At 40.4% G+C, this 24559-nt stretch overlaps 1 protein-coding gene across 1 annotated transcript in view; it reads right to left on the bottom strand.

Moving 5' to 3' along the window:
* The window catches only part of LOC128380448 (A-kinase anchor protein 2), a 74352-nt gene that overhangs the window by 36178 nt on the left and 13615 nt on the right, over positions 1-24559 (bottom strand). The window contains exons 3-7 of the mRNA XM_053340262.1: positions 18317-18438; positions 4427-4541; positions 3980-4001; positions 2735-2860; positions 250-1080 (exon numbers count right to left, since the gene is read on the bottom strand). Of these exons, the coding sequence (XP_053196237.1) occupies positions 250-1080; positions 2735-2860; positions 3980-4001; positions 4427-4541; positions 18317-18438 (1216 nt within the window). The remainder of the gene's footprint in view (positions 1-249; positions 1081-2734; positions 2861-3979; positions 4002-4426; positions 4542-18316; positions 18439-24559) is intronic.

The raw sequence follows: 24559 nt of genomic DNA, 5'->3' as shown, positions 1-24559 counted from the left end.
CAGAGATGTAGGGTGTAGATACTGTAACTGAGTAAAAAGTCAAAGGTCAGGTGAGTGTGTGTGTGCGTGCAGGTGTGTGCCAGCCGATCAGAGTCCAGATGAGGAGAAGGAAGGCAGGGCTTCTGTTAGTAACCATCCATAGACAGAGGGGAAGAGAGGGGTGGTGTGGGTAATAATAAAAGAGTGGAAGAGGGAGAAGATTCAGTCACATGAGGATGCAGCACTCGCAGCGTTTCCTCTTGTCTGTACCTGTGGCGGGGGTGAGGCCAGACGGGGGGGGTGTGGTGGCATCAGGATTCGCTGGGGGTGAGGAGGTGCTGTCGGGCTCACGGCCGTCAGATGACAGTTCTGTGCTGGCGCCCTCAGATGTGGCTGGCCGCCCTGACACGAGGTCTGCCGCTGTGCCGTCGATGATGGATAGGTCAGTGACTGTCTTCTCCCTCAGAGATTTTTCGTCGTCTTCGTCAATTAGAACCACCTCGGCCTTCACGGCACCATCAAAGCCTAGCAGCCGCCTGCTCTCGCTCGTGTCCTCAACGTCCTGGTAGCCGAGGAACACCATGGTGACTGGGTGCTCTGCACTGGCTTGGGGTGGGGAGGAGAGCTCTTCGCCTGGGTGGACTGTGGAACTGGGCTGGGTCGTGATTGGAGCAGAGGAGGGGGGCATCATTCCCAGACGAGTCTCCCTCTGGAGGGTGACCTGAGCTGGCGGGCTTGAAGGGATGGATGGCGGGGCGCAGGAGGGTGGGGACAGATCATCTATATCTGCGGGGGAGACATAGGCCTGCGGGGCAGCTGAGGTCACCAACACCTGACCTTTCCCGCCATCTTCTCCTCGTACAGCAGGTCTGGCAGCTCGCTGGATCAGCTGGTCAACCTGCGCTGAGCTCCAACCATTCTCAACGGTGGTGGTGGACACACCTCCAGAGGAAGTGACCTCATAGACAACTTTCCTGCCATCGTCGTAGACTTTGACGCCACGTGATGCCGCATCCAGCGGGCTCACGCGGTTGGCTGACAGGATACGCTGCTCGCCAGTCTGTGGGTCATGCTGCACGTTGATCTCCATGGCAAACATTGCTGTTAGAAAGGGAGGCAGGGAGGGAAGGTTGGGAGGGGAGACAGGGAGGGAAGGGTGGATGCAGAAGGAGTGGGGTTTCAAGGAAGAGTGACAGGGTGGGGAGGGACCAGTGGAGGAGGTGGAGGGTTGGGGGGTGGAGGGGTTGGTGGAGGAAAAGGTGGAGGGAGTGAAGCGTGAAGATGGGGACATAGTGTTCTCAGAAAAACTGGTATTTGCAATGTGTTTCTTATTCAAACTGCTTTATATTCAATAAGTAAAAACACAAAATGTTACCTTAATGTTATCCCTTAGAAGTGCAAACCACAGATGCAGGTGAATGAAGCAGAAACATATCTACAGTAACTTACCCTTACTGTACCTAAACTATGTGAGGATAATTGCGGATGTTGCTGGGATTGATCTAATCTAAAATACTTGAACATTTAACTCTGAAAATGAACTTTCTTTTATTCAGGTTGCATTAAGTTCAATTATTCAGGATCCAGTTTGGGGAGGTACTGTATGATCATTTTTGTCACCCAAGAACTTAAAGGACAACTCAAGATTTCAGTTGAGTAAATATTGGGAAAAAGACAAAAAAACAATCCCTTCAAGGTGTTTCCTGATGACAAATAATGATGAATAATCATATGTGAGGTTTAATTCTCTTCTTAAACTTGAAGAAGTCTTACTGAGGAAAAGTTCTGAGCACATCTGAACAAACTTTATCACACAGCTCAGCTTTTCCTTTTAGAAGCCCCATGGAGCAGTCAGCAGCACTAAATACAATAATCCTGTAAGATAATTGAACTAAATGCAACCTAAAAACCGATTCCCTTTTACTATCAGAACTTTTTTTGTCTTTTATTTCTAAGTCAAAAAATAAGCGATGAAACAACTGTCCAACTGCTGCTATTTCTAAGAGTCATGAAGAATAAGGTAATAATATGATTGATCCTGAACCCACAAATACCAGAACCACAACTAATGAGACCACTGAGACTAAACCCATACTGTAATAGACCACAGTAGCACTACATGAATATAAACTAATCCTAAACTCAAACCAGTATTATAATTACACTATTACTGAGTCTACATCTAAAAGTAATGCTAATATAAATTTGATTTCAGAACTAAACCTGCTACTGCTACCAATAAGAATACACTTATACTGCTGCTGGAAGCTGATACTACAGCCTATTAAAATTAAATACAATACCGACATATAATGTTGGTAAATGTACCTTTTTGCTTATCAGAGTAATTCATTTGATTGCTACTCTGAATTTTAGCCTGTCAAAAGTTATAACACAAACTTGGAGACATTCTCCAAGGCGTATACAAATATTGATGCAATGTCTAATGTGCTTGTGCTTTCAGTGTATGTGGATACACACTGGTTAAATGTGTATCATTCTGAATTCATGATTGAGTTTGCTGTTTTTTGGTCAGCACACATGGATGTGTTACTTGTGTCTACATGAGATTTAACTGAATTTGTGCAAATGTGTGTGCGTCTGACCGCTCTCCGTGTGTGTAAGTTTGTTCTGTTATAATCCAACTTGGCTGTGGCCCAAAACCTTCCTGTCCTCTCTTCCTCCCTCCCTCCCTCCCTCCCTCATCTCTACCCTCCCTCACCATCCTTACCCTCCTCTCCTCCCTCTGTCTTACCAGGTCTTGGTATGGCGTGCTCTCCAGAGGCAGGTGGGCCGGTCCGGGGCTGCGTGGCCAGGACGAGGTGGTTGGGATCGGGGTCCGTGCAGTCCGAGAAAGGGGCGGACATGCAGCCGATGGCATCTATTGAGCAGGAGCACAGGAGGGGAAATGACACATGGTCAGTGGGATGTTAGAGGCCGAGAGGGAGAGCCACGCACGCACACGCACACACGCACACACTCTGATACCAGGCACATACCGATACACACACGTGCACAATGGGAATGTACACATACACACACCTCAGTGGTGTGCAACCACACCCTGACACAAAAACACACACACACATACGGCCCAGCCCCCCAACAGAGAAACTAACCACACCCCTGACTGATCCTGCCCGCCCCCCTTGCACACTCTCAAACACACACACACACACACACACACACACACACACACACACACACACACACACACACACACACACACACACACCCATACTATTTAACTCTCCTCGCCTCTGTTTCTCTGTCCAGGGCAACTCTAGCACCCCTGAGGTTCAGTGCTTATGCAGCAGAAGTATGTGTGTGTGTGTGTGTTTGTGTATGTATTACTGCTTTGTGTGTGTGTTTGTGTGTGTGTGTGTGTGTGGGTGTGTTTGTGTATGTGTGTGTGTGTGATGGTAGGAACAAAGCTTTAGGGGCTTACAGGGCTTGATGGTGAATAGGGGGGATAAAGCCAGTGACTGCAGGCTGCAGAGTCATGGCCTTGTGTGTGTGTGAGCTTCAATAGTCTCGCTGAGCAGGGTTCTGTGTGTAAGTGTGTGAGTGTGTGTGTGTTTTAGTGCATGTGCGTGTTTGTGTGCAGAAATATATATGTTTGTGTGTGTGTGTGTCTGTGACTATGGGTGAGTGTGTGTTTGGGGGTTCGGGAGCGTGCTCTGGCCCACATCTCTCCTGCCTCAGCGAGACTATTATCCACACACACACACACACACACACACACACACACACACACACACACACACACACACACACACACACACACACACACACACACACACACACACAGAAACTGAGAGAGAGGACCCCATTGCTAGGAAACAACAATAACTGCAGAGAACACTATCCCAATGAGGTGTGTGTGTGTGTGTGTGTGTGTGTGTGTGTGTGTGTGTGTGTGTGTGTGTGTGTGTGAGTGTGTGTGTGTGTTTGTGTGCCTTTTTTGTATGTGTAGTCATAGTAGTCATAGTAGTCATACCTCCATCCTGGATCATCAGACTCTGAAAGAATGAGAACAGAACGACCAAAATGAACCACAGCAGAATATATATTTTCTTTTACCAGTTACATTTAAAACAGAATGTTATTCAATTTTAGTGGTAACACTTTGTCAGTGTACCCCCTTTTACATACACTGAGCTTCCTGCAGCAATATGACTGCCAAGAGCACTTTTATTGACTGCTTTACAGTGCACTTAAAGATTAACAGCTCTGTTTGGAAACTCAAGGCCACCAAATTTATCCCATTTGTTTATCGCACACTTGTGTTTTTAATTAGCAGCAAGAAGTCCAATATTTACTTATTGCAGTAATAGAAAGAACAAATTCGTTCAAACAGAATGATCTAAGTATTATTATTAGAAATGTAGCTCTGCAAGCACCTGGAAAACTCATACAAGGTTGTGTGCAGATCATGTTCTCATACCTTCTGCAGGTCTTCTATCGAGCGCTCCGTCTCTTTCAGGCGTTCCCGTAGCACCTGCTCTTTGGCCGAGATTTGAGACTCTTCACTCTCAAGCGTACCAATTTCAGACTCCAGCCTGCAAACACACATGCACACAAAACACATTTTCTGTCAGGAACAGTTTGGAGTTTATTGGCCTGTTGCCTATACAGAAAAAAATACAATGTGCCCTGGAAAACAAAGTTGAAGGTAAACATTAAAGAGCAGCTAATTCACCACCAAACTGAAAGATAAAATATATATTTTGTGAGGGGGAAAGTTTTTATATAGATTTCCTCCCATTAAGATTTAACTACATTGCATTTACACTTGATAATTATAGATATCTCTGATTAGCTGGACTTAAATTCAGTTGCCAATGAGCAACAGTGCAACAAGCACAAATGCATGTTTCTGCTCTAGACTTGAATATACAGAAGCATTGATACAGTACAGTATAGCATGTGGTTAAAATGTTCTTCAGACCACCTGGTTTAAGTAATCAGATTTCAGTCTGTTTGCAGTGCCTCTTTCGTGCATTTATACTGGCTGATTGAAGTGTATAATTCTGATCCAGAAATAATCCAGATGCTTAAAAAGAGTTCCATCAGATAGTTAGAGTCTTTTAGGGTTTTTTTTTTTAATTTTGACTTCACATAGTTGTGAGAACACAGGTGTTACTTAAAAACAATAACGATTAACGACCTAGTGCACCAATAAGCCATGACAGTATGACAGTGAGCCAGCTTCTACAACGCCTAACCTTGAAGCTGAAGCAGTTATTTGGAAATCAACCTTTATTAATTTCATTATTTACACCTGTGCTTCTCCACTGTGATGTGAATGTGGCATTGAAACTCAGTAATTCTGGAGTATAATGTAATTTTATCCTGATTGACTTGCTAATTGAGATTAGTCTGACATAGAGGCTGAATAATGACATGATCTTTACAGTATATCCTGCATTGCTAATCCCATTTGCAGAAGGCGTGTACATTGAAGAGGTTTGTCTCATCTTTTAGAGTAAGTACCTAAATCCTGATTTGAGTTGAACTCTAAGTCTGATTTCAAGCAGTCTGTCCAATTTTACACCAGTATGAGAGACCAGGACACCAGGTCCTAATGTTTGTCAATGCCTTCCAGAAAGGCCTAACCCATTTTATTTTTTCTAATGTCTTTGCATGATTTACATTTCAAAAAACTAATTTATCTTATACTCGCTTTCCACACATCCCCTTAGCAGCAACCCTAGCAATAAAGGCAATCAACAAATGGCCATTTATGTACAAACACAAAAACACACACATGTGCGCGCTCATGTGGACATTTAAGAGATGGATGCCACAACAATACTAGGAAGCAGTCAGGGAGGAGGACCAGGGTTGTTTCCTCACCGACTGCCAGCACTTTGGAATACACTCCTCTGGGACATAAGGAATTTGTCCGTCAGTGTGCGTGAGTGTGTGTGTAAGAAAGACATTAAGGTTCATAACAATGCCATAAAATGTTCCCTCAGTATTCCAGAATCAATAGAGCCCACTCATCATATCAGCATCAGTGACCATGAATGAGCACTGGTACACATTGTCCTGACTGCGGTTTATGATACGAAAGAACATTTTTATCTGAAGCACTTTACAAAAATAGTAGTATGTCCGTTTTCAGGGTGAATAGTCCACTTTCAACTGTCTGTTGTGAGTTGTCACAATATAAAAACAATCAACACAGAGGCTATTTTTGGAATATGTTGGCATGGACAAAATCGTGGACTGTATCTTTAATGTTTGCCAGAAAACGTGGTGCATTGGCGCTGATCACCAAACAGTCTAAAGTTACTTCCCATCTGTCAATGTTACGACAAAGTTCATCTTCAGCTGTCTGATGTGTGGGTGTTATTTAGCTACTTGAAAATTGTATGGTGGCATAAGAAATATTTGTTTTAAGAGCTTTGATAATTGTGAAGACCAAGTACCCTTCTTCATTGGTAAACCTTAGCCAAAAAGCATGGTCATGGTCCAGGTTAGAAGTAGGGTTAGGGTTAGGATCAGAAGCATTGTTATGGAGTATGGCTTTCGTTGACTCACACAAATCTTTTCGTTCATCTCTGCTGAATGTAATACTGCTGCACTACGATATGAAATCTGGGTTAAATCTGAAAACTGAAAACAAAGCATCAGACCATTTTCTTAGAATAAATTTAGTCTTAGTCTTAGGCAACTGTGCCCTTAAGCTATTGTCTGGACCAAAATAATCACCACAGCTCAGGATCGTTAAGTGTTATTTGAGATCAGATGATTCAAGGTTCTCTGTATTCAAAAACAACAGTGTATTGTCTCTTCTGCTGCAACACAGATAGTAACATGGACAATTGCCATTCTAAAACCACTGTGCATTATGAAGACAACCAGCACCTTGTCTTGAGTGTAATGTCCATCATACTACAGTATATGTGGCTCATCTGGGCTGGAACCTGATAGGATGCTAAAATATTCATAACATATTGTAGGTGTCAGTAAGCACATGACAGTAAGGTTTATTGTTTTTTTTTTTTTGCATTCTTACCTTTTCTTTTCTTATTTAAGTGCTTTCTCCAACTTTATATCTGAGTGTATTCTGTGGTTAAGGAGTGGTGACTGCAGTGAGACTGCAGTTATTTATAAATACAGCAATGCTGGATTGCACATCCTATATTTAACTGGAGCCTTGCTTGTATGAGAAACAATTACCCAACCTTGAATCGAGTTTGCAAGGACTACACCACAATGTGCAATCAGTTCATGGAAATAGACTACTTGACATGTATTTGCAGACTAATCTAGGCAAGAATTTCTTACAGTCATTGTATGAAATTAACCAGAAGTAAATATAACACCAGCTCTGTTCAACCAAGCAGCATCCAATCCAGCAACCACCTCATTCCAGTGGAATCACTGCAAATAGTGTATTTGCTTGCTAGGTGAAGTCCATGCAACATTTTTACATCAAATTCAACTTTGCTAAATCTCAAAGTCACACCATTGACCAAAAGCAAGCATTCTTGACATTGCTAATCTTTGATGAAGAGAAGAGGTAGTTCAAAATGGAGGAAGCAGTCATAGCTTATTAGATGTGTTGTCCCATCCACTTGTATTTAACTTCCTCTGGCATTGCAATATAAACTGCTCCACAAAGCAAGGATAGTTTTGCAGACAGGTATAAGACTGGAGTTTGTGTCACACATGTTTTGAATAAACTCACTTTATTGGGCTTTGATATTGAAGATTCCCTCAGTTATATCTTGTTTTACCCTCACCTTTAGTACCAATAAATATGTCTGGACACTTTTGCCTCCCATGTTGCTACGTTTCCTTGCTCCTCCCTAACTTGTTTCCTCGTTTCCCTTTCTGGAGGGAAATTGATATTACCTCTGCTTCCTTTGAGCAGCGTGAAGTCTTGCCAAAATGGGAGAGAAGCAAAATTTGTGACCGGAGAAGGATGCAGGTTTCTGTTGTTTGAGGTATTTTAAACATTGCCACCTCTATAGATCATATATTATGAGGAGCATCCTACCAGTCAAAAGTTATAAATATTCATGAATGAGGTATGTCATGTTGGCATCTGTTGTGCACACACCCTAGTAAAATTTATTGGAACACTGATCTAAATCTAAACCCTTCTCTGTGTGGATAATAAAACACTCTAATATTACTGTAATACTCTGTAGGGACCCATATTGTGTATCTGGCACTCTGGATGAGTTCATATTACTGTGAAAGCACTGAGTAGAAAAGACTGTAGGTTGGAAGGGTTGGTGAGAAGATATGGAGAGAATGGAGGTAGGAAGCTTCACAAAGACACCATTTCTTACAGGACTCTTAGACTGGACTGGATCAAGTGTGTATTCCAGTGTTTCAACTAGCGTCAACCTCTCTATGGACTTTGGCTAATATGCAGTGTAGAGAGCCACCCAGGCATGCTTGTGTCTGGCACCCCCTAGTGATCAAACCTCAAACAAGGCCAAAACTGTGAGAACTAAAAGAGAAGAAATAACATGATGTCACTTGTCTGTTTCATTACTAATCCTATGGTAACACTGCTGTATTTCCCATCTATATTTTCATCTTGAACTTGTAAAGAATCGAGTGCGGACATTGTTGAATTTAGAGGTTTGTTACACAAGGCACTGTTCTTTTGAGGGGATAAAATTGGTTCTACCTGCTTTATTTCTTATAAAGTTTTCATACCACAGATCTAACAAAGACTTCATCCATTTAATTAGCCTAAAATCTATTTATTTATTATACATAATAGGTTATGTGATTTGTGTGTGTGTGTATGAGAGAGAGAGAGAGAGAGAGAGAGAGAGAGAGAGAGAGAGAGAGAGAGAGAGAGAGAGAGAGAGAGAGAGAGAGAGTACCATGACCTCAAGATGCCCCTAGATATAGTCTTTATTATGTCTTGTCCTTATATTTGTATGTCTGGCAGTGTTACTATCTCTGTGGTGTTCCTGAAAGACACCAGTGAAGTCATTGTCCCACCCTGTCAACCAACTGCAGGCCAGTTGCTATGGATACGCCCAGGGTGGGCAGCAACTGCTTTCCACATCATACAAGAGGAGAAGAAGGAGGAGGAAGTGGAGGAAGCACAGACATCTGGTTTTATGTGTGGTGGACGGGCATGTGTCCACATGTACAGAGACTGTTAGTGATACTGACGCAGACAAAAGCAATGATAGACTGATGGTTTGAAAGAGGAAATGAGGGGTGACCACATTGTAAAGATGAGTGCATTTAAACATGGTATTATGTGTGAACTGTGTGTGTGATGGTAAACAAGTTGTCTTTGGGTACACTTCTTCTCCTGGAGTTTTTTAAGTATACTCTTCAGACAGCGAGCTGTTGGGAAGATGCATTAACCTTATTGGTGGAGGTGAGCTGTACATCCATCCCATAGTCCATGAAAGTTAGTTGCAAAATATGACAGCTGTATCAGCTTTATCTTCCCATGTTTACTCTGAACATGTCAATTTGTTCAATGAAGATGAAACTGACAAAAAAACATTCAGCATGCTTAAACTGTCTTTTTTCTTTTTATATATTTTTAAATAGCTATATGTTTGTAAGAAGCTTTAAGTCCTCCTCCAGTCAAAAATATGTATATGAATATATGAATAGTTTTTCAGCTGGATGTTTGACTAATGGATTAATAGAGCTTTTATTTATTTCTAATATAAGGTTAATGAATATCATGTCCTACACGTTCCATATTCACACGGTTCTCACCTGGCATTAACATTTGTCTTGGGCTATCTGATCATAAGTGAATAGTTCAAAGTATGTCAGTTCACACCTGGTATTAGAATGCATGTCAAGTGACCACTCATGATCTGCTCTCCCTTCCCGCTCAACATGCTAATAACGTTATTTATAACTGGGTGTTTAGGAGCAGCTGAGATTGTCACTAATTGAGAACAACTGGTCCACCTTAAAAGTCAGTCTACCTTAACAGACAGCGAGAAAGACAGTGAGCGGGTATGTTAAGGTGGAATGAACAGATAACAGAGAAACACTGTGTGACAACCCTCTCTAGAGAGGCCAGCCAGATGGGTTTGGGATTTGTTTTGTTAGCATGCGTCACACTTCACTCATCCACACATTGCATTCATTACTGATTTAGCTGACTAACATTATTATATCTCAAGTGACAATAAATGCATTTTAGAAGCTTTTTTTAATGTGTGATTCACTTTTTTATTGCTGACTCTGAGCCAGTTTGTGACAGTCTTCTGCTGAGGCCATATTACAAATATAACCCTTTTTAATCTTCTGTATTATTACATGATGTCATATTATAGTTTACATGAAGATCATGATCATCTTGGAAGGATAAAAGTCTAACTAATGACAGATGACCACACATGGATAGAGTTTAGGGTTTTTCCAGTGAGTAGCAGACATGACTCATGTTTTAATATTTTACCTCCTTCAAAACCACTTACTAAAATTCCTTTTTTTTGGGGGGGGGGGCATTTTTTTTTATAATTGCTTACTCATACTGAAAAACCACATTGCAACCTGCAAAGCCATATGCATCAGCAGACTGTCCTTAACCATTCTCTGCAGTGAGGCAGGTAGAGATTTATAATATGTTATTATACAGTGCTCTGCTTCTTCCTGTTTCTGTCCTGTGTATGATCTGTGCTGCAGATCACAAGCAGGATGTGAGGAGTGACACTTAGCATAAAAACAGAAAAGGAGCGTCTACTGTTTCCGTGACAGGCGAGGCCAAGAGAGCAGGTGTGAGTGAAACCTGTTAACCAGTTTTAATTTCACAAATTGAATTCACATCACTTACTAAGGATGTATAGTAGGCTTGGAGTAGATCATCCATCTCTAAGTTGTCTTACACATCTTATTTTTGGCCTCTGAGTTAGGATCTTGTGTGAATGCCCTGTGCATACACCCAGATACAGTATAGCTACAACTCACACAGACAAGATGTTGAGATTGTTGAGTCTTAGAGGTATTTGAACGTCATAATTGACAATAAGATGATCTATGATAGGAATATATGCTGAATAAGAAAATCCAGCAGAGGAAAATTGACAGATCCCTGATGACATTGTTTTATTACATTTTTATTGAGTCAGTTTTTACTTTTTCCTTTCATCTGCTGATATGCATTTTTTAACCTCAACCAGAAAAACTAATTCGCAATGGGGACGAAACTCAAAAAAAAGTGCAAAATTATTGACACAGCAGAAAAAACTGAAAAGAAAAGGAACTGTGCAACAAAGCCAAACAGAATCCATCATATCTGACAGCATCCACCACCCTGAACCTGTAGTTTAAATTTCTGCCTTGTGGTTCCCGCCTCAGACAACCATCAGTCAAAACTAGCACATATAAATCTTTCATCCTCTCTGCCATTCCGTTGCTCAACTCTATAAAGTACAGGTAGCATCTCCAACCATGCCTGTTTCCTCTCTTTTTTCTTCACTAATAATTTAACTTTTATCCTTAATGTGTTCAACTTTTCCTCTTGTATTTATCTTTTTCTAATATTTGAGGTTTTTTATCTTGTGTGTCTCACCCTGTGTTGTTTTCATTGCTACTGCAGCAGAACCAATTGCCCCTTTGGGACAAATAAACTGAATTTTCATCATTACTGATTAACTGTCGGCTAAAAATTCACACACATAAAACTTAATATAGCATTGATGATATTCTTTCTATATCTGTAATGTTGTATGTAGTTTAAAGGGTACAAAAAGGCAAATTAAAGGTTGTGCTATGACAAGTTCAGCAGTATGACTACTAATCTATACACCAAGAATACTCTCCTAGATATGGAATAAGACTTGCATGAAGAATATCACTTAAGCTGTAAGTTGCTTAAGATCAGATATATGTTGAAGCCCAATATCTCACTCAGTAATGCACAGGAGTACTACACAGTGCTTACAAAGTGAAGTAAAGCTTTTTTTTAAGTGTCACCTACTGTATGTGAGCACCTTGCTGTATTCAGTCTCTGCTGGTAAAAAGTCATGTGTTTGCCAGATAAAGGTATCTACCCAGGGATTTTTTGTGTGTATATGTAGTTGAATTTAATTAAGAACATCAGTTTAACAGGCTTAAATTATAAGCCTGTAAAATCAACCAAAAGGACATCAGTAGGGCGTGTGAGGATAAAAAACCAGATCACACAAAACTCCAGCATCCCTGAGGAATGACAAGACATTCGTGTTTTGCTCAGCCAAACGGCCATGACGAAGAACCTTTTCATTGTTCTTCATACAGAACCTGTTCTGCCTGAAAAGATGTGTTTTGATATCAAGATTGATCCCAAATGTAAAATGTTTTTGGTTTTTGGAAAGGTGGAACATGAACCAAGTGCAGAGATTATTGTAAGTTTAAAACTAAAGAAACAGCAAGCTTTGTTGGAGTTGAGAATTTCATCTTCAATCAGCGTTCAAAACATGACGCATGGCTACTTTGTGCCCTTAAATCTATTCTTCTGGAGTTTTTGTCTAAATGACTGTACCACACATACAGGGTCTACTGTTTTACTTTGAAGCAGTTTTGTTGGGTACAATTTTGGCGTCTGTAATTTGTTTTCACTACAGTTGCATTCAGCTCGAGGTAAAATTGTATCTGTCTGGTGTTAGGTCTGAGGTTAAGAAAATAAGCCCGAAGCAGCAAAATATTTGCCAAGCAGCTGCATCTGACTCAAAATACTGCAGAGTTCCTCATCGCGGTGCTTTATCTACACTATATTTAAATTTAGAGGTATTTAGTCAGCAAATTAAAGCAAATTAGTATGGATTATGCTTCTGAATGATGGATCAGTAATAATAAATCTGGCTAAAATGATTGATAAGCTCTGTAATAAGGGCACATAGACTAAGTAAACTTTCCATACAGAGCTGAACTGCAGCGAAATGATCTGAACTGAACTGCATCACACTTTCCAGGTCAGTTAAAAGCTGTGTGCTCTCATAATGCCACTGTGAGGCAAAAGACAAATATTCTTAGATCGTTATGTAACACTATACAGGGCACTTCAATGGGCTGGTTGCAGTAAGTATAGTTTGCTGTTGCCAGATTGGCGGCTCGACCTCATGCAGCCTACAGACTCCATTTGTCTCTTCAGTATTGTTTGTGTTGAGCGAAGAGGTTTTCTGGTCTGGTAATTGATTGGTAGTCAGACAAGATAAAGATGAATCTTTATTGATCCTGTGTGGAGAATTAAGGTCACTGCAGTGATGGAATTCAACAGGGAAAATAGTAGTAGTAATAATAGTCTTGGCAACCATACATTAGCAGGAAAAAAAACGACTACTCATCTTGATAAGGCTCATTAAATATGAAATGCAGGCACTATAACTAAATGTTATGTATAAATACATAAAGAGGTCAAGTATGCAGTAGACTAATCTTGCTGCAGTGGCCTAGTTGTATCAAGGCTGCAAAAATATGACTCCCTCAAAGTGCAAACATGCACATCTTAAAAGATCCTGTGCACTGTCAATAGGAGACTCACCACTTGTCCTGTAGCTGTGGTGGCATTCAAAAAAAATAGAAAAATACCCTACACTGCTCTCCCACAGTGATGGCTACATGTGAGCTGTCTGTACAACATGAAACAGCAATAATCCAAAAGTAGCGCAGTGTGGGTATGGGTCAGGTCACTGCCACATTGTGAAAAGGGCCTTCAGCTGCTGTATGTCTCTCTCTGTTTACTTAGCCTGTCCGTGTAATGATAGGGAGACGTGTAAAACTACCACTGTTGCTGCTGCTGCCACATCTCTCTCATTCTTTCTCCTTCTGTCCGTTCACTCTCCAGACTCTGCAAAGTTAGCGTCTTCCCCTGCACACAATGGCTGCCATTACTTCATCGCTCTATTACTTTTGTGTGTTGCTCAATTTGGGCTATAACTGACAAAAACTACCAAACAAACTGCCTCTATTTCCCATTTCCCCCTCACTCTCCGCCCCCCACCCACCCCCTTGCTCTCTCTGTGCTCTCCAGCCTCAATGACCTGAGGTATGTGTAATAACCTGCACAAAGATTGCACTGTTTCTCATTTTTCCCTCAACTTTATGTGATTTCCAGTTTCAAGTCAAAAGCGGGGAGCGGCCACTTACAACAACTCACAAAGACACCGCTGTTGTCCTTGCGTCTTTGCGCTTTGTTTCCCATAATGTGTTTTCCATTAGGTTTGCATAATCATATGGATAATCTGAAGGGATCCTTGTTCCCTCTTGCCTCTTTTCTTTCTCTCGCGATGCATTTAAAGTAAGTTAGTAACTCTACAGGCAGTTACAGCTGCTCCTCCTCTCTCTTTTGCTCTTGTTTATGTGTTCTCCAGTGCCTGAAACAATTGAGTTTCCATAGAGGAGGTGCCACTTCGTCTTTGTCACTTTCTGTCAATAAAATGTCCAGTAGTGTATGTGTTATTAGTCCAACAGCTGTAAAAGTGGAAGAGATGAAGATGAAGGTGTCTGGGCTTCTGGGCTTTTAGTTACAAGACAGTTGGGTCTATTTCTGAAATGTTTACATGGGAAGGCAGATGTAGCTTTTATGAAAATCCAAGATGATCCATGATCACAGCTTTATTCTCTCTCTCTCTCTCTCTTCCTCTTTCTCTCACACACATATGCACAGATAATGCAGAGTCCATATTCAACCCTACTATTCACCTCTGTCCTGTCAATAGTGGAAACACTCTGGCTGTGCAGGTTATGGGATATTCTGGGATGGTGTCCCGCAGGGTGTAAATATAGATGCCACACCCTCTCTCTCTAAAATGCACAAAAACACACCCACATACACAGCATGTGTCATTGTCCTGTCCTGTCCAAAACAACAACAATATCAAATCTTCTTCCACATTAACAGCATGACATCACACCTGCATGAGTTACCTTTTTTAAAAAAGGTTTTTTCATAATGTGGAATTTCCTGTGGGTAATATTTTAGGGTTTGGGGTAAAAATAGTTCAGTTATGGGGTCTCACATTTAGGGGTTGTGCGACTGAAAGGCACTCCTTTGACTCTCCCACACATGTGCTCTGTTTATTGCACCCACTGGAAAACATTGTTTTCTGAAAGCCTTGAGAATTTAGTCCCAGACAGCTGAGCTTCTCTTGAAGCATTTTTCAGCATGCATCTGAGACTCCTGGCTCACAACAGTAATGAGCTTGCATTGAGTATGTGCTTTTGCAGTATTTCTTATGTATAAACATACAGGGGAAAAGCCTGGTTACCCCAAGCTTTGCAGGAGTTTTGATTGGAGTGTTTTAAGAAGATAACTGACTCAGCTGGTATGTACAGTAACTGATCCAAAACAGGCTTACATTATTTCACAAAGCATCTGCCAACTTAGAGTTTGAGTCAGAAACTTTCTTTTCTTTCTAGCAGCCTGGTAAAAGAAAGGCTGAAAATACAGAATTAATTAAGGTCTTCTTTGTGCTCTAGTGAAGTGAGAAATGCTTTGTATCATGGCAACATGAGTCTGACTCTCATTTCAGTTATGGTTTTCTGCTTCCTGTCTGTTGCTATTCAGAGAAACTAATAAAGCTGGAATTAGCTACACTGTAAAAACAAAAAGTGAAACCAGACTATAAACACATGACAGTAGTAGAGAGTTATCTTTGTGGTTTTGATTGCTTTTGTAAGTAAGTGAAACCACAAACAGCAATATCTCTCCTTTGAAAAAGACTATCAGACAACACATCTATTCAGCAGCAGATGAATGAACTGACTCACACAAAGCTGCTCCACAATCACAACTGTACTTTGTCTACAATGCTCTCTCTTTGACCATTCACCGCTGCTCTGTTTATACCAGAGCGAATGTTATCCTGGCGTTTGCCACAGTGTCGATGTTGCTGCAGCGCTGGCGATAAGCTACAGTAGCTGGTGGCTAAAAGAGTCTCTTTCATGCAGTGATTTGATAGATGAGGTGAGCCTGATGCCAAATTGACCTAGAGCCTCTCCAAGAGCCCAATTTCCTAAGTGTGCTCTGATCTCCATCGCTCAAATACATGAACTATGAACGGCAGATGATTAGTTTTAACTTCGCACTCAATGTCTGAAATCAACAGCAGCCCTAAAGAGGAACAGCCTGACTTCCACTCCACTACTGAGATTTATTCAGTATTTTTATTTTTAAGTTATTGTTGATGCAGCAGTTTCTATGAAGTTACATTTTCTATTATTCTGTGTTAGATGGTGACAATTTCTGATGACTTATTTTAAAGTCCTCCTAAACTCGTGAATATGCTTTTTTCTTATTGTTCCAATATTTGGATGTTTGAGCTTCACTGTGCAGAACAATGCATGTGCAGAGTTTGACATTGAAGACTGTTTACACATTCGTCTGCTGAAAGTGGAAGGTTTCTCTCAGCTTGTTGAAAATCTGATTTCAAGGGGCGGGCCCATGAGCAGGATTTGTGACATTGTGTCTAGTTTGGAGCCAATCATGGTCCAGTATGTAAAAATTTACTTTACAGTGAATTAAGAGACATCTTGCGTCCAGCTAACAATTACATTTGCATATTAATTGATTTTTTAATGAGGCAGAAGGAGTAGAACGCCATTTTAAGAATGTGAATGCTGCAATTTTTTTTTTTTTTGTAAGGAAATGCATATCAGATAAACATAGCATTGTTCCAAACAGAGTATTTTTATGTCTGCACTTTCAAGGGCATTCCTGCTGATGCTTTTTAAATGCATGCATACATTACATTGCTGAGGAAGCAGGCCCTGCCAACCATACTCACACTTTGTCAGTTCTCTTCATGTTGGCATGCAAACTAACAGAAATACTGTACTAAATATAGGAATGTAAGAATGCTTGCCATTTAGCCATAAGGCATGTTGTAGTCTACCTTTGGTTCACAGTACATGTACAGCTCATAAGCAACTCACCCATTCATTTTATTAAAACTTCTATTACTGGCTATACGTTGCATTCCAACACAAAAGTTAATTCATCACTTCAGAAAAAACTCTGATGAATCTTCTTTACTATACTACCTGTAAACAACTCCTGAAATCACAATTCAAAAAATAAAAACCATGAATGTAAAATGTTCTGTCTCAGAGAGGACAAGGTAGGTGCAGCCCAGTCTCGCCCACTTCCCCCTTCCCCCTTCCCCCCCTTCAATGGAAAACACTCAGTATCATGATGACAAAAGCTGGTACTTCAGCTGGTATTCATAGCACTGGTGATCTCATGCCCCAACTTCATTAGGGAATAAGTGACTATCTCGGAGCAATGCTTGATGGGAATCAGGAAGCTCCTCCCAGAGACACAAACGCAGGAAGTCCACACAGAATCACATCACTCTCTCCTTTTTTTTTTCCTTTTTCAATCTTCTCAATATCTCACTCTCTTTCCTCTGGCAATTACGCCCTTCTTTCACTCGCCTTGCTTCTATCTTTTAACTTTCTGTTTCTGCTTTATGAGTTTCCTTCCTTCCCTCTAGCTCTTATTATCTCTATAGCCTCCCTCATCTTCTTTTATCCTCTATTCTTTTCTTCATTGTCTTTACTCCTTGTCAGCTCTTGTTACGTCTGTTTTTAGAGTGGTTACACATATACAGTATTGCCCTTGGTGTTTGTATTCACATCAGTGCACAAGAGGCATGTGGGTTTTGCTCTAAGGTTACAGTGTGTGTATTTGTTGTGTGCCTGTTAACTGATGTACACAATGAGTGTGTTTATATTGAGCCAAATATAATCTCACCAAGTTATAACTCTATTTTGGGAGTCTGGTTTGATGCTTCAAAAGTAGATGACATAATTAAAGTGATGTAAATAACCCCACTATTGTTAATACTGTCATCAGGATTTAATCTGACTACTCTGCAGCTAAAAAAAGCACCAGTACCTGATTGTTAGTGTTACATGTGATACAGTACATAGACTATCTGATGTTTTTGACCAGCATTAACAAATTGAAGCACACACAGTGTTTTATATTATCTACAAATGCGACCACGTGGATGGGGTGTAAAAATGCGGTTGCCGGGCATTTGGCCTTGTCATAAAACTACCACTGCTGGCTGAACAGACAGAACACAAGACATATGAAGGAAAAGCCAAGAAGATGATATGATCTGTATTTTAGGTTACAGCTCGGTTCAGTCAAAACTTAAGACGAGGCAGAGCCAGAAAGAAAAGCAGATGCAGTGTAACAAAAACAGATGTGACAACCTTTGTTATTGTTACTCTGTTACTCGTGTCTGTTCAGTATCCCAGTCAGACCATACTAGTATTGTAAATGTGTTACATCCTACAACAAAATGAACAGATGTAAGCAGCAATGCCAAGAGGAGCGTAAAGACTAAACAAAGCTCTTATTGCATTTGTGGATACACCTTACCTATGTATCATGTCTTCCAGCCGCTTTCCTTGTTCTTCATCCTGTTCCAGCTGTTTCCGCCGTGTCTCCTCTTCCTCCACTCCCGTCCCCTGGAGGAGCCATCGCTCGCGCATGGCTTTGGACTGAGGAGGAAACGGAGACGTGTTAGTTACTTCCAGTGATTTTAGATGATGTCCAGTAACACATTTTGGCAGTCACATTGGACGTCCTCCTCATCCTAACACTGACTGAACCTTTGACTTTTTTACGTACAAGTCAGCTACTTAACTTCACAGACTCTCTCTCTCTCTGAAACTACTTGCTGTGTTTAAGAGTAAGTAAATCCCCTCAATCAGACTATTCACACTTTATAGCAACACTGCAACACTCTTTAAATAACTCTTCTTTTCTAGCCTGGATGGGATATATTTAAGTCTCTATTATGGGGACTAATTTCTGAGAGATTATTCTGATGACTGCCAAGCACATCTAGAACAAATAAACATGCAAACCCACACATGAACACAGCTTTTATATAACACAGATAGACTCCCACCTCAGTTACTCACAGGAAAACACTTTACTAAAGGTGTATCCCACCAGGACAAGAGCACTGCAGTAATTACACTGTGTTATATATATAGTAAGTTATTCTGTTGCATTCACACCTAAATACATGAACATGTTATGTCAGAACTGTGCAATCTGTTGTAGATGGAGAAAAACAGGGGTATTTTCTTTTCTAAATTTCTCAACACTGTCCTTGAAATAAAACAAATTTGTCATTCTTAAATTCCAAAGAATTTGCCTTGTGCTTCTATTTGAGGCACTTTGGGTTTTTTGCTTTTCTATTAGATTTGAGTAACTCTGTAGTTCATTGAGTTCTTGTATGTGAGCGTTATGCTCTTTGATCGTTCTACTCGTGTGTATGATGAGACAGATGGCACTCTTTGTTGCACAAACATTTCTCAGAGGTAGAGCTGAAAATCTTGCCATCCAGCTGCTGCATGAAGACACATCAAACTGCCCCCCCCTCCCCCCTGCTTAACCCCCACATTAAGATGCACCACTAGGTCTATTTAAAGTTTGCAGATTTTTATTCTTAGAATGGTGAGGGGACACAGACTTATGGTAGAATACATACAGATGAAAGGTGATTACATTTTTCTATTGATTCATGACTGTCACATTCATGATTTTGCACAGTGTCCAACCAAAGTTACTTGAGGTCAAGTAACTTTAAAATCTTACCTTACTTTAAATTATTTAATGTGGCCAGGTCAAAATTTTTCACATAGCGAGGCTTCATAATATGATCTTTCTCCTCTTTCTTTTACTGGATGAGATTGTTCTGTCTTCACATCAGTTCTGCCAGCAGTTTTGTCCTGGAGACATGTTTAATATGTAAGTAAATGTCTAATGTGGCATGTAGTTCCTTTGATAAGAACTCTAACATACACCGCAGAACCACATTTGCACCAGAAAATACAAGGGGGGAAAAGACCAAATGTCTTACTTTATTTCATGTTTTAAATATGACTGCCAGAGCTGTGTGTTTATGTTTTTAGGTCTAATGTCTTGGTCTCTGTCTGGGACTCTGCCAAAGTCAAGCAGGAACACTTTAGTTTCAGCTTTGGCTGTTTACTGTCAAACTGTTACTTGGCTCCAAGTCCTAGAGCTGACAATTAACAGTGTGAGTGTGTATGCACACAAACACACACACCGCACACAATGGACTGAGCAGAAACTATTCCAAAGCATTTTACCACCTGTTGTCAGAATGTGGCAGCTGGGCTATTTGTTTGTTTGTGTCTGCATATGTGGCTGCTGCACTCCCAGAGAGCCAAGCTAACCTCTCATAGCTACATCAAGTCCCTCATGTATTCAGAGCTGACAGCCACAACCTCTTTAACAAAACTTAAATAGCACTGGCTGTCTCACCTAGACTAAATGAAAACTCATTTGTCACAACTTTACTTTAGTTCATTTTGAGATTTCTCATTTATCAGGGAACCGTGTGCCAGCAGAAATAAAAAAAAAACACTAAGCTAGTAGCTCTGTGATTCTGAGCTTAAGGACAGCATTACTATGAGCTAAAAGCTAACGTTAATGATGACAATGCTAAAATGCTGATGTTCAGCAGGTATAGTGTATCCATATTCATCATCTTAGTTTATCATGTCAGCATGCTAACAATTACTAATTACCACAAAAGAAAAAGTGCAGCTGAGACTAATGGACTCATTATTAGTTTTGCAAGTGTTCCACATGCCAACCTGATCATGGTGCTAGAGGAAAAATCATGAGAGCGCCAAAGTCTTTAGGATTTAAGGTCTTTATCCATGAACTAGATGTTGAGATAAAACTTTAACCTGCTTGTAGCATAAGGGGAAACATGATGATTCATTCTTTGGGAATTATGAATATCTGAAGCAAATTTCATGGCAATCACTCCAATGGTTGTTGAGATTTTTCAGTGTGACAATGTTGGTTTAAAGCCTGATAATTCGCATTTCAATACCTTGAATCAAGACGTTAGCACTGTTGTGAAAGTACCTTGGGCGTAACTCTTCGCTGCCGTCTACAGTTTCCTATATTGCAGCTTTAGCTTGTGACCATACTAAAAGTTGCAAGTTTATCTTATATCAAGATCACAACAATATTCTGTATGTGAGGTAAAGAAACTATCATTTAACCAGAGCAGGATGCTGGCCTCTAGTTGACCATGGTATCTGACCTCCCTGTGGAATTCCACCGATTAAGTACATGTAAAAGAAAAAACAAAAGAAAAAAAAAGGTCTACAGTTCCATTTCAGCAGTCAACAAAACAGCTAAGCATACATTTGTGTAGGGTAATCGTACAGTTATTTCCTCTGAGAATCAGCCTGCTCTCTGCTCTCTCTCACGCTGTTTAACAGTCTTTCCACTTCCTGTTGAGCTCTGACACACAACCAGAGCTGGACTGTTACAGGGGAGGTTTAGGGCTGTTTAGATTTGAAGATCTAACCTAATCGATTGTTTTTAAAGTTCAGCTTCTAAGAATGATCTCTAAAATTGAAAATATATATCCAGCAACTAAGACTTTACCGTCTCACAGTGACTAACAAACAAACCTCCATTTTTAATCATTTTGTTTCACCAATCTATAACAGACTGAGCATCAAACTGCCAAAATACACCCCCAACAAGACTGGACTATTGTGATATTTACATGGTCCCAGACTCAGATCAACGCCTCCATTCTGAGAGGCTTGAATCATGTAGCACAGAGGTCCTTATCACATCTCTGGGCTCCAGTCTCCATTTCCTCTCCCAGGCCACTACGTCTCTGGAGAGCACACTACAAAGACTGCTTCATGCTGCCTGGCTGTGTGGCACTCAGAGGTAATGGCCATTAAATGGGACTGCGTGACCAGACGCTGATTACATCTGGAGTTCAAGCCTGCTGGTGTTGCATGCAAGTAAACTAAACAGAGCAGCACGCTGGCTCTGTAGACCAGTGGGTAGGGTACGGACTTGATTCTCCATTAAGCTCAGTGGATAAAGCCAAGGACAAGCACTGTGGGGTTAGTGTGCATTCAGATGACATCCGTTACTGTCTCTGGGGAAAACTGGAAATACACAGGAGATCCATATAAAAAGCAGTCCACATCACATATTTCTGATATTATTACTGTTATTACATATTTTCTGTTTTTTTGGCTTTGGTTTCTACAGCAGCACACTAATGCCAATAAAACTAAACATATTTACTTGGTTTCTTGTTATAAAGAAAAACTTTATACAGACCATTAAGTTAATCATTACTTTAATCAAACCATACAAACCAGTAATTTTCACTTTTTCTAGACAACATATCCAACAATTTCTCCTCTGTAGGCACTGACTAAATCTTTTTCCTCAATATATGGAAGTCTGTTACAACAACTTTGCAACTGATGCTGAAAATGGTGACAAGAGTTTGTTGTAATGAGATACATTCATCATATGAAATAACGACAACATTTTGTGACATAAGATAAAGTGGTATGTTGTTAAAGGAAAAGTTTCTTGTTTTTTCAGAATAATGACCAACATGTAATGAATGAATCAATCTTCTGTATCTACTGTAATGGGCAAAGGGTTGTGCCAAAATGAGAAAAGTTTTTGGTCATTATTAATATGATGCCGCAGGTTTCTGCAATGCAGCAGTGATAGAATAAAACAACACAGACTAGAAGTCTAAGGTTTTCAGCAGATAATATCATACAGTACATACAGTAGTTTGTTACAATTATTACTCTTCACTGTCACAGGTTGTTATTGTCATTTGTGATTGGTCGTCTGGTGGTTGAAGCCTCTAGGCGTAAAGCAAATCATGTTACCAGTATGCTGCCTGTGACATGACACAATGAAGACTAACCAATACTGTGGTCACCATCAGTGATCAGAGAGGAAAGAAACTAAACTACATAAAATGTATCAAAGGTGGGTTAGGATTTTAATGCTTATGAAACAGTCACATTACACTGATCAGTAAAGCTTATTTAGTTTTAAAGCATGTTTTGCAGCTGCACCTAAAATATAGAAATCTGAACACAAGACTGTGATCAAACTCAGGTACAACAAAAGAGAACCAGGTTAACCCTCATGAATGACTGTACTGCATTAATTACAGTGCTTTAGTTGCCTGAAACACAGGGCACATGGCTTTAATCAATGTTTCTCTCTTGTCGATATTTCCATAAGTGGGTGTTAAATGCTGGAAAACACAAGCATGTAGAAATCATGATAAAGGATTCATTCATGCCAAGTGTTTAAAGGCTCTAATTAGAGAATGGAACGTATTTTTATTGCAAATATTAAAACTGGCTACCATATTTGTAGTATAATGGGTACCCACAGCTGTTCCCCCACCTACACTGCATCTGTGCAGCATTTATAGCTGTAGGGTTTTCCAAACAATTCTTCTTGGAGGAGAAACAATGATCCATCAACGTTACTGTATGCAAAAAATACATTACTGTATCACTTCTTTTTTATATATTTCTGACTTCAGCCTCGTTTTATTGACGTGTATATTCTACAAATATGATGAAGAAACTGTATTTTTATCAAAGACATGCCTGACCTGTGTGTCTCCACCTGACAGAGATAGTCATGTGTTCCTCTGAGCTTTAGTGAGGTCAAGGGGCATGTTTGTCATTGCTTGAAAGGTTAAAGAAATTCAACACAAATCACTGATGCCTGAAAGCTAACAAACAATCTGCCACCAGTTTGTTTCCCCGCTTACGCAGCACTTTTTATTTGAACGTCAAATCTATGTTTACTTGAAACAAACTCTTGGCTTTCCAGTAGGGCTCGCGGCTGGCAGTAATTATTAGGGGAACTGTTTATGTGTGATTGGGTTTGAGTGTTTTTCTGGAAAGAAGAAAACAGCCAAGCCTGTCTGCTCTAAGAGGCCTGTGCACCGGGAGCACTGAGGTTTGGATGTTTAGACTACCTGTCGACCAGAATATGACAAACACATTTATCTTTGCATGCAAGTCATTAAACACACACGAATGTTCATGTAAAAGCAGCACGCAGGAACAGAACAAAACTGTAAAACAAGGCACGTTATGTACCTTTGAGAGAGCACACTCTGGCTCTTTATATCTTTCTGACATTTAGGGTCAAGGTGACAACGATGGAAAGAGGGACTGAGATTAAGAGTGATGAATGGGTGTTTCTCTCCCTCCCTCCCTCCCTCTCTCTCTCAAACACACATACATTGTGAGTAATGCCCTCTTATGAGCACCATTACCACAGTACAGTCATTCACTTTCCTCTGACCCTAAACTACCTTACCCTCACCTTTAAACTGACCTTCTCTGACATTCTTATTGAACCCTAAACTCAATATATGAGTTTTAACCAGCATCTCACATCTGTTACTGTATAGGTCACACACAGTAATAGTAGTTAATGACATGTTAAGAGTCACTGTAACATTTTGAGTGTCACTGTGAGATAGCATACATGTGGTTGGCAGAAGATAAAAGGAAATGTGTGGTGTTTTTCCCTCGTAGTTTGATGAGTTAGTCCAATGTTTCTTAAATTGGGTCCTTGAGGGGGTTCCAGGAAGTCCCAAGCTAAAAGGGAGATCAATTATTTCCACTATAATTCCATTTATAATTAACACAATGACAGAAAGTATGACTGTTTGGTCAAACATCTAAAGGCAACAAATGTCAGATGAGGTACCCTGGGACCAAATGAGGTCTGTGGTCTAATTTGTGTCAG

Source organism: Scomber japonicus, chromosome 19, assembly GCF_027409825.1.
Source record: "Scomber japonicus isolate fScoJap1 chromosome 19, fScoJap1.pri, whole genome shotgun sequence".
NCBI lineage: Eukaryota > Metazoa > Chordata > Actinopteri > Scombriformes > Scombridae > Scomber > Scomber japonicus.
Note: the sequence above shows the minus strand (reverse complement) of the source record. Positions and strands in the feature narration are given on the sequence as shown.